The 17,573-nt window shown below is 32.8% G+C and overlaps 3 protein-coding genes across 3 annotated transcripts; 1 reads left to right on the top strand and 2 right to left on the bottom strand.

Moving 5' to 3' along the window:
• Positions 1–838: 838 nt before the first annotated feature.
• On the top strand, positions 839–2,290 carry LOC114183407 (PLAC8 family protein). Its single transcript, XM_085673023.1, has 4 exons — positions 839–1,135; positions 1,305–1,376; positions 1,641–1,853; positions 1,943–2,290. Exons 1-4 carry the CDS (start codon positions 994–996, stop codon positions 2,032–2,034), a joined length of 519 nt encoding a protein of 172 aa, XP_085529149.1. The 5' UTR covers positions 839–993; the 3' UTR covers positions 2,035–2,290.
• On the bottom strand, positions 2,282–5,393 carry LOC114183406 (protein NRT1/ PTR FAMILY 1.2-like). Its single transcript, XM_028070420.2, has 4 exons — positions 5,203–5,393; positions 4,790–5,007; positions 3,464–4,014; positions 2,282–3,375 (listed from the first exon to the last, which is right to left on the bottom strand). Exons 1-4 carry the CDS (start codon positions 5,294–5,296, stop codon positions 2,484–2,486), a joined length of 1,755 nt encoding a protein of 584 aa, XP_027926221.2. The 5' UTR covers positions 5,297–5,393; the 3' UTR covers positions 2,282–2,483.
• Positions 5,394–7,264: 1,871 nt separating this feature from the next.
• LOC114184155 (protein NRT1/ PTR FAMILY 1.2-like) lies at positions 7,265–10,238 on the bottom strand. The gene is made up of 4 exons (XM_028071414.2): positions 9,986–10,238; positions 9,676–9,893; positions 8,509–9,056; positions 7,265–8,423 (listed from the first exon to the last, which is right to left on the bottom strand). The coding sequence occupies exons 1-4, from the start codon at positions 10,095–10,097 to the stop codon at positions 7,478–7,480; spliced, it is 1,824 nt and encodes a 607-aa protein (XP_027927215.2). The 5' UTR covers positions 10,098–10,238; the 3' UTR covers positions 7,265–7,477.
• Between the last annotated feature and the right edge of the window lie 7,335 nt (positions 10,239–17,573).

The raw sequence follows: 17,573 nt of genomic DNA, 5'->3' as shown, positions 1-17,573 counted from the left end.
ACCCAGTTGCAAAAATTAGGAAATTGTGTGTAAAAATAATAATAAAAAAAAAGGAAGGCGTAAAAGTATAATTACAACAAGCCTTACAAGTGCTGCTATAATTTGTTTTAAATCGAGTTGACAAAGTTTGCAAAGAAAAAGTGCGATCATGATGAAATCACAATAATTAAGAGATTTTTTGTCACATTAAAAAGAAGTGCAAGTATAATTAGAAGAAAACATAGAGAATATTGTTGTAATTTCTCTAAACACAATGAGTATGTTTGGACTCAATTATAAATGATACCGAATCTAATCGACTTGAATAACACCATATTGGCATGAATTCAGTTTAAAGAAGACGCGTCTGCAAAATCCGCTTAAGTTACACATTCACATTATGGCTTTGAACCTTATTAAGAGGTGATCCTTTGACCCAAAAGGAAAATGATCCCATGTTTGCAATGCATTGCATGATTTCATTGAATAACGTTAGTCAACTCGAACAAAACCTTTCATACTGTTCATGATTGTCACCACAACTTGATTCTACCTTTTACTTTAGCAGAGTATATTCTCAAGAGAATAGAGTACAGTGGTGTTGAGTTGTTTATTTGACTTGACTTTTGCGTACATTAAGATATCAGTGCATGTACTCACTTTGGTGTCAAGCATTTCGGCTATTAGCTCCAAAATCTGGTTTTGTTTTCATTCCATTATCTACGACTTTCAAAGTCTACTCTTCCATCCAGTTGTCCAGGTCCGAGCATGAAACTTCTTTCTAAAGTTCTTAATATATTTTTATCAATTAAATGAGATACACGATTTTTCTACAATACCCTCTGGCCTTTCATACTCCAAATGCTCTTTTAAATGCTGCAGTTTCATTCATTTATTTATTTGTAAGTCCAGCAGCATTTGCAAGAGCAATCTGCTTCTGCAGTTGGTTTAATTCTAGGCTTCCTTCATTGTTTTGGTTTTTGTCAGACCTTTTCAGGAAAGAAAAAAGGTGAGATGCAGACCAGTGAGGATCAGAAGATTCAACAGAATGAAGCCATTGGTTCATTTGCTCCAAGGTATGAAGCTGATACAGTTCAGCCAATAGGGAGTCCATGGAGCACTGGACTATTTGACTGTCATGAGAATCAGACAAATGGTATTATCTACTTTACTTTAATTACTAGATTACACGTTCAAACTTGTTCTAGAAAGATAACCTTAATGAACGTAGTAGCGCTTTTCATTACTGGATTCATTTATCTTTATTTGCTTCACAATATGCAGTGAGGTTGATCTAATTATGCATACTTTCATTTTGGTTGCAGCTGTTATGACATCATTTTTCCCGTGTGTAACATTTGGGCAGATAGCAGAAATATTAGATGGTGGAGAACTTAGTACGGATCCTTACACCTAGCTCACCATGCATTGATTTCTCACAATTTTTTCCACTTTTGGATATAAATGTTTGAACCTATAACATTGAAATTCAAGAGTGAGTCGTAGTATTCTATTACTCAGAAATAGAGAGATTAAACAACACAGTAAAAAATTCTCAGAAACATTATATTCAATTTCAAATTAAAGATAATGTAATGTTTTCCTATGTATTGGTTTTTCTCTAGGATTGTCTAACAATTGACACATTCAAATGATTTCAGGTTGTCATCTGGGGAGCTTCATTTACCTATTAATGATGCCTGCTTTGTGCTCTCAATGGATAATGGGGTCAAAGTACAGAACAAAATTGAGAAAAAGGTACAATTTGGTGGAAGCACCATACACGGACATAGTCTCTCACATCTTTTGTCCATGCTGTTCCCTTTGTCAAGAGTTCAGAGAGCTAAAAATAAGAGGACTTGACCCTGCTCTTGGTAACTCACCTCCTTCCTTCTCTTCTACCCTCATTCAATTTTACATTCTTAATCATTATCTGACAGACCTTATTGCAATTTCCACGCAGGATGGAATGGAATTCTTGCACAAAACCATGCAAAACAGCAAAGTGGTCAAACATTGAACGTTCCTCCTCCAAACCAATTCATGTCCAAGTGAACACATTCACGGTGGAGCTGTTAAAATTTAAACCGAGTTGTATTTCTTTTGATTCTTTCTGTGCTTGTTTACTTTTGATGTCTGATGCTTGTGTCTGAATTGTAAGAAAGAAAATAAAGCCGAAAGGTGACAAGTTTGGTATGATAAGTATATCACTGTATAAAATCGTTGCATCCATTCTACATGGAGAGTCTTACTGTATAAACTCTTTGGAAGAATATAAACTAAGTAATATAAGACTTGTACCTTTTACTAATATTCAAGACGCAACTGCCAAATATTTATTCATGAATGCAAGTTGTACAAAACATAGTTTTTTCTATATAGTACTATAGCACACAGAAGCTGATCATTAAAAAAAGGTTACAATATCCAAATTATGTATATGTCTCCCATTTGGTAGTAAAAACATGATTAATTAACTTTAAGAGAACACTTATTGGAGTTCATTACATTGCCTCTTGTTGTTGATCATGAACCCTTTTCCCTCTTTCTTCCTTCTTTGAGACTGCTTCAGCGCTAGGGCCATAAGCCCAACTGCAAACCAAATAGTAAAGAAAATTAACAGCACTCATTATGGCAAGAAGCCAATAATACTTGTCATAGTGACCCTTGTTGATGTTATCAGAAACCCAACTCTGTTTTCCACCTTTGGAAGTAGCATTATCCACAATGCTGAGTATAAGAGAAGCCACCAAGTTTCCCACAGCAGATCCTAGGCTGAAAAGAGATGCAGCAATGCTTGACATGCTGCTTGGAAACTCTGAGTAATAGAACTCTGATTGGCCTATGGTGTTAAAGGCTTCTGCTATACCACACAGAATATTATGAGGAATAAGCCACATTGCAGACATCTCCAACACTGCATCAGGATTATCTACAAACCCCTCTCCTATTGCTTTCCTCCTCCTGATACTCTCAACAATTGCTGAAGTCACAAAGTCCAAAAAGGAGAAAAACAGTCCAATTCCTATTCTTCTTTTGGCACTGATGGTGACTGGTTTTCCTCTCACTTTTGAAGCTACAGGAAGAATGACACGATCATAGACACCCGCAGTTATGCATACTGCAAGCATCATGAATACTCCGAAAGAGCCTGCTGGAATTTGGAAGCTTGAAGTGACATGTCTGTTCATGGTTTTAGCTTGGAGCAACCAAAGTGATGTTTGGCTTGTGCTGACTGCCACCATGATACCGGTCGACCAAATGGGAACAACCTTAATGATTGCCTTCAGTTCTTCAACTTGCTCTATTGTGCAAAGACTCCATTTTTCTGAAGCTGACCCATCAGAGGCTATATCCCGTTCTCTGTCTCTGATGATGCAAGCTTTGTTTAGAAACCTACAATAATAAGTAAGCATCAAGTCAAAAACTTTATCAGTTCATGGCACTCAAGATCATCAGGGTAATGCATGATTTTGCTCTCAACCTTAGTTTATCAGTTGGGGCGATAAGGGTTGAGTCCTTGTCACGGTGATACACCCCATTGCCAGTGGAGTTCTTAGGTGGAAATGAAAGCTTTCTGTTCTTATAGGCAACGAAAATCACTTGGGCAAAGCCAGTGATCAAGCTGGTGTTTGGTTTCTGCTTCACATAACGTGGGGAAATGAGGAAGAAGGAGAGAGTGGAGAAGAACATGAGTGCTGCTGGGACCCCAAAGCCCAGTTTCCAACCAAAATGGTCTTGGATGTAAACTATTCCCGTCAAGGCAAAAACGACAGCAATGGTTTGAGAAGCTATGTACCAAGTTATGAAGCTTTCTAAGATCCTTTGATTGTTGGGTTTGGTTTTTTGGTTAAGCTGGTCTGCACCAAATGCCAAGGAGCATGAAATGCCACCACCTCCAATGGATATGAGAGCAAAGCAAGAGAGTAAGATAGCCATTTGAGGTGGTGTTGTTGCAGATTTGCAGTTTTCAGTTGAATGGCTGCATGGCCTTGCCTCTGGGATCATGGCAGTTAACCACATCACAGCCATTCCCTGCAAAATTCTCCTCAAATTCAGTCAAAATTCCTTTAACTATACTTTATAATCTTATTTTCTTGGCATGAGTTAATCTTCGAAGTTCCACATCGAGTGTATTACTGTAATATCATTACGTTTTACGAGCAAAACGTTTAAAATTCCCTTTATTAACATTTTAGTATATATAATATGAGAAAAAGAGAAAAGTTTATCCTCTCAAGATAAACCTAACTCTGCTCTTTGAAATAAGAAATACATCATAATGAAGAAAAAAAAAACTATATTATCATATTATGTTAGCACAACAAATATCATAGTTATATATTGTATCATATCAGTGTATCAAAGGTCTTAAATCACACTCACAAATTCTTTAATTATTAAATAGAAATTTTGGATGTTGTCAATGAATGACACTAATATTTCTTTTAAGTATATAACTATATAATTCTTTATTGATAAAAAATATGTGAAAAAGAAATATGAATATCATATCTAATCATTATAATAATTTCATGGGTTTTGCGTAAAAGTCAAAATGTATATGTATACGCAACGTTTACTTAGTATCTTTTTCTTGTTATATTTTGGAATATATTAATCACTATTTAAATATTATATATATATATATATATATTGTCAACTTTTATGCTTCCTTTTGTTTTGGATGGACACCGACTCACTTGATTAGCAGAATCAAGATCTGAAGCCGTAAATATTAGTTTAGAATCGTTTTTCTTTTACAAAGAATCTGTGATTAGAAATAGAATAGAAAGGCAGAGATACGAACCAGGAAACTGAGAATTGAACCTAAACCAATGGAAAGAAAACGACCCAAATATGCATCAGCAACAAATGCAGCAAGCACAGGACCAAAATTTGTAGCAGCAAACCACAAGAACAAAATCTTAGTTGCTTTCACTGCTCCCATTCTGTAATCTCCCATTAAATACAGTATCATGTTTGGAATAAGTCCAACGCTTGCCAACTTCGCTAGTGCTTCATTTGCTGCAATATAACTCATTTTCAACGATCTTATGAGTTCTACGTCAAGATAAAATAATTTTATAATATACAGGACTCAAACCTCACTTTAGAAACCGTTCAGGAAAGATTAACTTAGACTTATAAAAAGTCCATCTCTTAACACAAATCAAACTGAACAAATATCTAAAACTCATTACCATAACTTTTTTTTCTTACCTATAATGAAAGGCATAGTAATGAAGCCACCCTTTCGACGTTGTACATGTGGATTCATGTGTTGGTGTGCAGCAACCTCCATTTCCTTGTCCATGTCTGATACAGAGAAAAGTAAGAACAAATAGCAGAGAAAGAACTACAAAGTAAAAATCTGCATACTCTTCACAAACACCTAGTCATTATTATTTATATAAGAGAATGAGTGTATTTTCTTGATTCTAGTTATAAGAAAAACACTCGCACATTTTTCAATAAAGATTATTTTAGTAACTTCAATTATTTATTCATTATATTAAGGAAGGAGGCAATGTTTAAAATATTAAAGACAGCACTATATATTAAGTGGAAGTGCTTTCTTCATGGAATTACAAAGTTTACATGGAAGTGCTGTGCCGATTAAGTATGATTAACCAATAATTGGATAGAATCATGATTCATTAAGCTTTTTTCTCCGTTTTCTTTTCTTAATTATTCATTAAAAAAGATACGAAGGTCGTGCAGGGGAAGCGTTGGATCATGTGCCAATTTGTTAAGTATTTTACTTACTGTTGATGTCCAATATTTATAATTTTTTTTTGTTGATGTATTATTATGTGTGTTTGGAACATAAAATATTCTTTCTCATATGTTATTTTTACTTATAAAACTTAAACCTCAAACTCGTCTCAAATAATATAGTTTTAATCAAATCAACATAATTTTCCTAGATCTTAATGACGTTCTAAATTTTGTTATGTTATTTTATGGAAAATACATATATTTTTCATTTAAAAAAAATTCAATACCTCCTTATTTTTGTTGAATAAAAGTATTAATATAAGTAGATCTTGTAAGAAAACAATTTATTTGAAATGAAAAAAAAAGGAAGTAACAGATTGTAATTAAAAAAGAATAATGATTATTATCCTCTTTTTATTATTATTATTATTATTGCCATAATAGAGTAATAATAATTTGTACGAACACTTTTCATCTCTCGTTTTAAAACTTTTTACACTTCTTTATCTTCTTATTTGATTATATAATGAATTATTTCTATTATCTATATCTTTTTAAAAGTTAAAGATAGCATTATCTGTAACTTTTATATGCTTATGTTCACCTAACTCCCAAGTAGCAAATAAGAAAGCTAAAATAATAAGATAAATAAACGAGAAAAATGATAATATAGTGTCTCGAGTTGATAATATAATATGAAACTTCAAGAAAAAAAATAGTTATAGGTCATGATTATATTTCTTAATTAATTATGTACTACATTGACAATGACAAATGAAAATAAACTGAATTAATATATACCTGATGTTTTCATGACATTTCATTAATGAAATGCATAGAACTCAATAAATTGTATATTTTGACTAATTTAATCAATTTCATATCTTATATTTTTAGCTATGCAGGTGTCAAAAAAGCATCGTGTATTAAAAAATTTACTAGCGTTTTTTAGCCCTGTAATAAGTAAAAAATAGAAAGTTTAATACAAGACCATAAATCCATTAATTTTTAAATTTTAGATCTAAGTTGGGTTCATTATCTTTTTTTTTATTATATTTTTTCTTAAAAAAAAAATGAAGTGGTTGTAATAACTTTGACTCTTAAAGGTACCACGTGAGACGCGGATTGTAGGAGGAGTTCGTGGTTGACTATGAAGTAATGATATGATGTTGATTTAAATTGAGATGCGATTTATTATTTGTAAGTTTATCTTTTTATTTTATTAATGTTTGCAAGAATTAGTCCATAGTGCATATTTAAAAAAGAAAATGTTAAAAATATTTTAACTTAATACTGATAATTTGTAAAATATATGACCGTATAGAATATATTTTGTATCCTAATTTTTATCCATAATAATTTAATTGCATAAAATATTTAATAAACAAGGAATCAAAAATTAAAAAAAAAAGAATCACTTTATAAATTCGTAATAAACAAAAAAAAATTAAACCAAATATCTCATAATCTTTAGATTTAAGTTTCACTAATATGCGACAATGTTTTTTTAATTCATCCCAAGTAACAAAATAAAAAGAGTATTAGTTTTGCCCTAAAAGAAAAATTTGGAACTTTGACTTAATTATACATTGATATTAACTCCAATTGCCCAGAACAGAACTTTGTATCCACACTAACTGTATTATGAACAGAGTGTTTATAAGTAAAGTGATCACAAGCACTTGCTACGTAGGAAATCATTGTTCCCTCTCATAAAATTTATGTTCTACAACATTCATATTTGAGAGTGAATCAATAGATAGCAATGATCAAACACTTAATCCTTTGAACCATTTTCTTTACTGTTGTTGAAGTCTTTGTCAACTTCACCTCCATTCCTAAGTTCAGTTGAATCTTCCTCCTCCATTGAGGAACCATTTTCTTCACCTACCTTTTCATCAACGGTAGGTCCATAAGCCCAGCTGCATATTAGGTAATACACTATATTAAGAGCACTCAATCCAGAAATAACCCAGTAGTACTTGTCATAACGACCCTTGTTAATGTTATCTGAAATCCAACCCTGTTTTCCTCCGCTTGAAGTAACGTTTTCTATCACGCTGAACACAAAACTAGATACCAAGTTTCCTGCAGCCATTGCAAGTCCAGAAAGAGAAGTAGCAACACTGGACATACTCTTAGGAAACTCTGTGTAATAAAACTCATTTTGGCCTATTGCATTGAATGCTTCAGCAATGCCACCCAAGATGAGTTGTGGGAAAATCCACATTGCAGACATGTGCAGAATCGCATGCCCATTATTAAGATACCCCTCTTCGATCGCTCTTTTTCGCCGTGTGGTTTCAACAATTGCTGAAACTACAAGATGGATAAAAGAGAAAAGTAGACCAAGTCCCATTCTTCTCTTTGCAGTTATCCTCACTGGTTTCCCTCTTATCTTTGATGCTACTGGAAGAATGACTCGGTCATACACAGCTATCCATACAAATATTGAAAGCACCAAGATTACACTGAAAGAACCGGGTGGCACTTGAAAGTGTGAGGTGATGTGTCTGTTCAGGGATTTAGCTTGCAGTAACCCAAATGAGCCTCCAATGTTCACTGACATCATGATCCCTGTAGACCACAATGGAATTACTCTGATAATGGCTTTGAGTTCCTCTACTTGATCCACTGTGCAGAGTGTCCATGAATTTGATGCTGAACCATCAGGGGCGATATCTAGTTCCGGATTTTTTATAACGCAAGCTTTGTTCAGAAAACTGGACAGTAAAACACGAGTTGAAGTTAAGGGTTTGATGATGCACAGGGTATAAAAAATATGAAAAGATGAGAATTTGATGTTACCTTAGTTGATCAGTTGGAACAAGAAGATCTGAGTCCTTCTTGTGGTGGTAAAGTTGAGGGGAGTTCTTAGGTGGTAATGATAGGTTTCTGTTCTTGTAGGCAACAGTGATGACCTGTGCAAATCCAGTGAACAAGCTGGATTGTACTTTGTTCTTTACGTAAAGTGGAGAGGCAAGGAGGAAGAAGATGGTAGACAAAAGCATGAGTGCTGCTGGAACTCCATAACCCACTTTCCATCCAACATTATCTTGGATGTAAACTATCACAGTGAGTGCAATGATGACAGAAATAGCAGCAAAAGCATAGTACCAGCTGAAGAATGTTTCCAAAATCCTCCTGTTGTTGGGGTTATCCTTTCTGTTAACCTGGTCTGCACCGAATGCCAAGGAGCATGCTAAACCACCATTTCCAATTGATGTGAGTGCAAGGGCCGAGATTAACATTGCCATTTGCCCTCCTGTTGCAGATTTACAGCCTTCAGAATCATGGCTGCAAGGTGGTGGTCGTGCCTGTGGGATCATAGCTGTTAACCACAGCAGTGACATTCCCTGTGGCCAAACAAAAACACTTTTCTGATCACACCACTTCTTAATCAAACAAACAGGGTTCATCACAAGATTGGCAAATTCCCTAAAGGTAGTTTAAAAATCGATGTGCAATAGAATCATGGAAAAGTTTACATAAAATATTCTCTTCTGTTATACTGGTATATACCTATCTAGCATTCACAAAAACGTGAAACTTTGTTGCCACTTTTCACTTGTATTATTCTCTCTTTCTCATGAATGATTGTCGTCATCCAATTGTGAACAACAGAAAAGGGTTATGTTCGAAGAGATTTGAACAGAATCAGAGGGTTTAGGAATCCAATTGACCGTATGGAATCGTATATATATATATATAGTATTCTCAATAACTAATTTCATTCCCATCTTAAAATTGACATGCTTTACCTTCTGTTTCAGAAAATGCCCTACACTACACCCCAGTCCAGAAAAAACATATCTTGTGAACATTTCTTTCCGAAAATGGTTACACACCGTCATTATTAAGATCTAGAACCGCTTTCTAATTAATCAGCTAATTCTTTTCCGAAATTGCAGAATTAAAAAGAGCAAGAGAAGAAGCAAGCTCCAAAACTGAATCATTGAAGAAGAAAAAGAATACCAGAAAACTGATGGCGGAACCTAACCCAATAGTGAGGAATCGACCCAGATAAGAATCAGCAACGAAAGCACCAACCACAGGGGTGAAATTGCTGGAAGCATGGGACAAGAGAAGTATCTTGGTTGCTTTGGCAAGGTGAAGCTTGTAGGTCCCCATCAAGTACTGTATCATGTTGGGCAAAAGGCCCAAACTTGCCATCCTCGCAAGTGCCTCATTTGCTGCCATATCAACCAGAGAGAACCATTGAGTGAAAGGAACACAAAATCCAAGTATTGTAAATCAGAAATTAAGTACACTTTATTGCACCCACCAATGATGAAAGGCATGGTCACAAAACCACCCTTGCGTCTCTGCGTCTGTGGAATGTGTTGGGTAGACACTTCTTCCCCTTCAAGAGAACCAAGCTCCACTTCCTTCTCCATTCTCCTTAATCGACACACACGACCAAGTGACCAACAACTTAACTAATAATGTTTTCATGCATAGCATATATATGGAGAGTGATGTCAGTGCTTGCGAACTCTCGCTCAATCAGAGATGAATTTGCGTGTTCATACGGCCACTCTCTCCATGCATATCTGGAACCAACTCTCTCCGTGTCTCATCATTCTAAGCAACTTACAGTAATATTTATATGTTGCAATTATAGAACCACTGAACATGTTCATCATAGCCGCGACTCACGAGTCAAATGTTGCTTCAATTATTGTAATCACCTTTTCTAATCACGACAACAATATATAATAAAAAACTAATTCAGGTTGCGTCCTTCAATTGCATCATGTTCACACTTACGGCCAAACTGTTGTTTTTTAATTTTTTCTCTCTGAAATATTTAACGGAGACGGTGCAAATATAGAAAAGCATCACACACTTTAAGTATAAAGGACAAAACTTTAGGAGTTTAAACTGTTGGGTAAATATTTGAATGAAATATACCTTTACCCTAAACCTAATAATATCCGGTTTCATGTGTGAAACGAAGACTCACATTGTCAGAGGTGAGTCCACCATTATCTGCAAAACCAGCACATGCCACTACTGAACAACAGAAAAGAAACAAGAAGAATGAATGAAAACAACTATGGAAATGTTTATGAACTTCATGACCAAGTTAAGGAATTTTTATGTTCTAATAACTTACTTATTTTAATGCACACATGCAGATCGATCGAGTGTGAAATTAGATATTATTAATAGGTAATAATACGATAAATTCTCAAAATAATAAGTTTCATTCATTTAATTTTATATAATTAAAAATAAAGTTTACAAGTTTATATTCACTTATATATTATAAATTTATTATAAATTTGTTTTAGTGTGAAATTTTTAATATAATCTTATTAAAGCAAATTCCCTTTTGAATATATACATATATATTCTAATTATTGTTCTCCGTGCATGTTTCATGCTGCAAACATAATGATCTGGTTGTGAATAATTATTTAATATTTCCTATAATCAATAAGTTTATACTAAATGTTTATTAATCTTTATTTTCACCGGATAAATTATGCTTGTTATATGTGTGAACTTATAATTTAAAAATTCTGAAAGGTAGAGTAAAAACTCAAATAATTTAGACTCGTATTAATTAAATTCTTAGCGAAATATAGTCAAACGTAATTTTAATGCTTTCAAATTTGATCGATCTAAATTATGTTACATGATTGCATAAATAATTACTTTTTTAGTCAATTCAATTAATGAAAATATGTTTTACAATTTTATGTAAAATTACAAATTGACATTCAATCGTTAAAATTTGCACTATTTCTTACTACACTTAATACTTAAAATAAAGTTTACAGATATAAATTTGAAACAAAAGCATGAAATAAAAATAAATTTCCTATAACCGATTTTTTTTTATTCAAGAGTTCCTTTATAATATTAAAATAGTTTATATAATACTGGTAAAATTATTTGGAAAAAAGCATCTCTTTAGCATCTCAATTTTAGATAATTTTAGTTTTGATTTTTAAACAAATATTTTACCCAGCTTAATTCCTAAACTTATTTTTTTGATGTTTTTAATTATATTATCAAGGTGATTATTTCGACAACAAACTTATCTTTAGATGTTAACATTTTTGGTAATTTCTTTTTGTATGTTTTTTTGTATTTTTACACAATTTACCTTTAAACTGTGTTCGTTTGAATAGATACACTCTGTGTATGGATTTGGAGTGATAGATTTGTAGATGCAGATCATGTTCTTATGCACTGATTTGTGAGAGAGTGAAGGAACAATCTCATTAAAGTTGCTAAGATTTGCGAGGATAATATACACTTTTATCATTGTGTCCCTATCATATGCCATCAAATTTGAAGGTATTTGTTTTGTTTTCTTTTTGCTGTGAGATTCTGGTCATGTAGTAAAGATGCCTGATCAAGAGAGTGACCATTCACACCACATAATTGTTAATACTTTCAATTTCATTGCCATAATTTTTTTTTTCTAATAACATTTAATTGCATTGTTATTACATTAAATAAAAGTTGAAAAGAGCTAAACGTAATACTTGATAAAAGAAAAAAACACTAAAACAATCAATTAAAAAATTGAGGAACTAAAATTGGCAAGAGAATAAAATCAATCAATAAACATGTTAAACTAAAAATAAACTTTTGTAAACAGATAAAAAAAAAAACCATAGATACTAAAAAATTACATATAACATGACAGTTCCTTTGACAAAGTTATTATGTAGAGATGAATATATTTGTTGCATCATTATTTAATCTGATCCCTAACTATAAAAAGTACAAGTATTAAAAAATTGAACTAAAAGTGACAAATTTTAGAGATCAAAATGAAAATTATGTGAAAGTTGAATAAATCCATGTATTTTATCAAGAATAATAGTTGTATTCAGTCACTAAAAAACAAAACACAATTAGTGACAGAGACTATTGATTAGTGACACCTCGAAAGAAGACTAGTTATCTAGCATTCACACATAAGGAACGTTCACATTTATATTTTCGAATCCATTTCAAATCACACTTCTTTGCTCTACTGGTTCGTATGAACGCAGATAACTGTCGTTTTAATGATTGTGACATGTTAGATTTTTCCTTTTGAACTAACAAAAAAAGTTGACAATAATAGCAATTTTTATACTTTTATAATCAAACACGTGAATAAACCGTAACGTAACAATTGCGACCGAAAAGTTTAATCAGTGGAAAAACTTTCAGAAGCCAAAAGACGTTATTAGTTACATTTAGTAATGGATCTGCTGTCTTTATGACAATTTAGTTTCGCATCAGTTAATTATAATAATTAAGTTTTTTAACGACCGTATTTTCAATAATTCAGACCTTTATTCATATTTTGGTGCCGAAAATAACATTTTTGTGCGATTTTTCTTGTTTCTATGCTTTGTGCATGTGACGTAGTATTATAGTTCTAACATGATTAATGGCGTGTTTGGTTTAAATTAGAATTGTCAAAACGGATAATCTAATTTGACTTGACTCGATCCATCATAAATTAACTATTTAATAAATCAATTTAATCCGATTCACTTATTAACAAGTTAAAAAAGTTAATTTTAATTCGACCTATCACGAATTGATAGATTAAATAGAATAACTTACGAATTCAGTTAACTAAAAGACACAATTTTTTTTTTCGACCATAACTAAACAGAAGCTACTATGCTTTGTGCATGTGATGTAGTATTATAGTTCCTAACATGATTAATGGCGTGTTTGGTTCAAATGGATTAATAGCACTGAATGATTCTGTGAATCCAAACACACTTAAATTGGTCCCTTATCCGAAGCTGAATCGAAAAACACTACAAAATTTGTAAAAATAACAATAATAAAGAAATAGCGCATGCTTCTCACGAGGCCCACTTCTCCACCACTTTTATGGGTGTGTCCACACTTCCACAATATATTATTATGCATTAAAAAACAACGTCACAATAGCACATAGAAAATCAATATATTATCTTTCGGCTTTAATTAATATATTCATTTGAAGAGAACTGTAAACAATGATAGTGAATCTCTTTCTAATAAATAGAGAATTTTATGTTTCTGTATAGTCATAAATTAACCCATATAATAAATTCACTAAGTTTATATTAATTATTTAAAAAAAAATACTACAACCAAAGATGATATTCTATTAATTAGCGGTATGGAGCAATTTTATTATACTATATATATCAATATTAAACTCTAGAAACAAACGTACATGATTAGATAAAGGTTCACACGTATACCTTTTTTAAATTTAAAGTTTTATTATTTTAATTTAATTTTTTTTAATTTAATTTTTCAATTTTTAATTTAGTATTTTTATTACTTATTTTTTTTTAAAGTAATTTTTTTAAAATTTATATGTTTTATAATTTTTAATACGTGTTTTAAAAAATAAAATAAAATAAAATATATAATTTTATATTTTATATTAACATTAGAACTATCAAAACAGGTAATCTGGTCCGATCCGGCTCGACCCACCACGGATTGATGATTTAGTGAGCCAATCCAACCTGGTTCACTTTTTAGCGAGTCAAGAAAATTCGAACCCGGCCCAACCCACCACGGGTTGGCAGGTTAAACGGGCTGGCTCACGGGTTCACTGAATTAAAAAATATATTCTTTTTTTATTTTTTTTTTGGTCAAAACTAAATTGTAATTCTAATTAAAATCTAAATAAACTTTAATACAATCCAAATACAAACCAAAATAAAAAAATTTCAAATTATTTATGTGTTCGATAAAAAATAACCTAACATGACCAAAATGTAAAGCCCAACTTAATAAAATAAAATAAAACACTTGTGTGATCCTTTTATCTACGGGTTAGTGAGCCAGCCCAACTTACCACGGGTTCAACCCGGATGAGCCGGGTTCTAAATGAGTCGGGTTAAAAATCAACCCGTATTAAAATTTGTAAGAAAATTTCAACCCAATCCGGCCCGAACCCATGGTGAGCTGGGTTGGCTCGCAGATTCCAACCCATTTTGACAGTTCTAATTAACATCGATTAAAATTTGTATAAGGGAATGCAACAATTACTTTAATGAATTAATGTTGTTACTTTAATGAACTAATGTTGTCAAATTGGAATTATATTGTTTTGTTCTTGTACTTTTATAAACATTTGCTTTTATACTTATAGATACTCTTTTATTTTAACATTAATAAAACTAGTGTATAACGGTGACAATCTCTTATTTTCCGAAGGTGATAAAGTGAAAAAACAGGAAAAGTATGACCACCTTTTTATCTAATATATTTTTAATAAAAATAATAAAAATCATGTTTATAAAAAAAATAATAAAAATTATTTACTATTTTAAATTAACTGTTATATCATTTTATGATAATTACAAAAGGATAATGATATTTTAACAAAAGTTTTTGACAAGTATTTGACAAAGGTGATCTGTCAGCGATTTTTTTAAATTTTAATTACGAAATGGTTAGTTCACACTTGCAGCGGAAAGAGAAAACAAAATGAAATTAAATGTCACTTAGAGAGAGAAAGTGAAGAGAGAAAAGGGGGAAAGTGAGGTCGGGGGGTTGCGAAGTGAGAAAGTGAAGAGAGAAAATGGGGAAAGTGAGCCCGTCGGAGTTTGTGGTTCAGTGAAAGTGAGATTCCAGCAACTCCCCAAACATATATGCATAACTCCCCACATCTGCGTGACATGTTTTACACATGATTGTGGAGTTTAAAAAGCACAAAATTCAGTGAAAGCAGTGTTAATTGGAGGTCTGGACTTTGTCAATAATTTGCATAATTGTTTATGCTCCAATAAGGAGATTTAAATAAAGTTGTGTACAATATGCAAGCAGTACCGATTAAGTTGAACTCCACTCCCCAAGTAGTTGCACTTAACTCCCCACTTACCATTACAAGTTTGAATTTGGCCTCTAGTAAGTCTACACTCCCACCAAATAACTTGAATTGGGATTGGATAATGGAAAGGAATATTTGTTGGGCTAAATCAAACACAAATGATGTGTTTACACATTATATTAATTGTGTTCGCTTTTTCTGCAATTTTGTTAAAAAAGTTTGCCTTTACTCCCCACATATGTATGCATAAGTCCCCATATCTGCGTCAAATATTTTTTACCGGTTTGTGTAGTTGAAAAAGCATAAAATTTAGCGAATGCAATGTTAATTGGTGTACTGGACTTCGTGATTGATTTCGTCATTGAGTTACATCATGGCCATTACTCGAATAAAACGATTTAAAAAGAGTTTTTATTCAACGTGGAAGCAGTATTGAAAAATTCCGACTGTACTCCCCACATAGGGGCGAGTAACTCCCCTTTTTTGTAAAAGGTTTTTACTTGGGGTCCTCTGAGGCTACACTCCCACTAAATTAATTGAATTGGAATTGGGTTATGCAAACAAATATGTTTCTTAACGAATGAAATACGAATAACGTATTTACCAAATTTTAAATAAGTTTATTGGTTTGTCTTGCAGCTTTGTTCAAAAAACTTCGGTGCAATCCCCACAAACAGCGTCCTTACTACCCACATCTGCGTGAGTTGTTTATAAAATTGTGTGCACATATTAAATCCACATACTTCACTTAATTCAAATTTAATTGGTCCATTAGACTTCGTGATTGAGTTACTTGATGGTCAATGCTCGAAAAAGGCGACTTAAGAATAGTGTTAGTTCAATGTTGAAGCAGTATTGCAAAATTTCATGTGTACTCCCCACATAGTTGCGAGTTACTCCCCGCTTTCTATCACGTTTATAGTTGGGGTTCTGTGAGGGTACACTCCCACTAAATTAATTGAATTAGAATTGGGTTATGCATACGAATATTTTTCTTAAGTCATGAAATAAGAATAATGTATTTACCACATTTTAATTAGGTTTATTGGTTTGTCCTGCAGTTTTGTTCAAAAAACTTTGCTTCAACTCCCCACATACAGCGTCCTTACTCCCCACATCGGCGTCAGCTGTTTATACAGTTGTGTGCACATATTAAATCCACATACTTCCGTTAATTCAATTTTAATTGATCCATTAGACCTCGTGATTGAGTTACTTGATGGTCAATGGTCGAAAAAGGCGACTTAAGAATAGTGTTTATTCAATGTTGAAGCAATATTGCAAAAGTTCATGTGTACTCCCCACATAGTTGCGAGTTGCTCCCCGCTTTTCTATCAGGTTTATACCTGGGGTCCTGTGAGGCTACTACTCCCACTTAATTATTTGAATTGGAATTGGGTTATGCATACGAATATTTTTCTTAAGTAATGAAATAAGAATAACGTATTTACCACATTTTAATTAGGTTTATTGGTTTGTCCTGCAGTTTTGTTCAAAAACTTTGCTTCAACTCCCCACATACAACGTCCTTACTACCCACATCGGCATCAACTGTTTATACAGTTGTGTACGCTCGGGATGACGAATTCCTTGTCGTCGACGACTTCTTCTACGACCTGCCTTCGGTAACCCACCCAAACGGCGTCAATGACTGCAATTATCCACCACTAATTTGCAATGCTTAACTTCGATCACTCTCTCATTCTCGTTCTCGCTTTATCCCTCTTGTTCTCTATTTTTCTCGCTTTCACTGATAACTATCCTCCACCACCCCCCCGGCGAAATGGTTGTCGGAATCTCACTTTCACTGAACCACAAACTCCGGCGGGCTCACTTTCCCCCTTTTCTCTCTTCACTTTCTCTCTCTAATTGACATTTAATTTCATTTAGGTTTCTCTTTCCCCTGCACGTGTGAACTAACCATTTCGTAATTAAAATTTAAAAAAAGCGCTACCACGTCACCTTTGTCAAATACTTGTCAAAAACTTTTGTTGAAATATCATTATCCAATTACAAAATTTCATATTTTTAATATATTGAGATAAATAAATAAAATGACACATGG

This window comes from Vigna unguiculata, chromosome 5 (assembly GCF_037176805.1).
Source record: "Vigna unguiculata cultivar grain cowpea cultivar isolate G323 ecotype 2 chromosome 5, ASM3717680v1, whole genome shotgun sequence".
Taxonomy (NCBI): Eukaryota; Viridiplantae; Streptophyta; class Magnoliopsida; order Fabales; family Fabaceae; genus Vigna; species Vigna unguiculata.
This window is presented reverse-complemented; position numbering and strand designations above follow the sequence as displayed.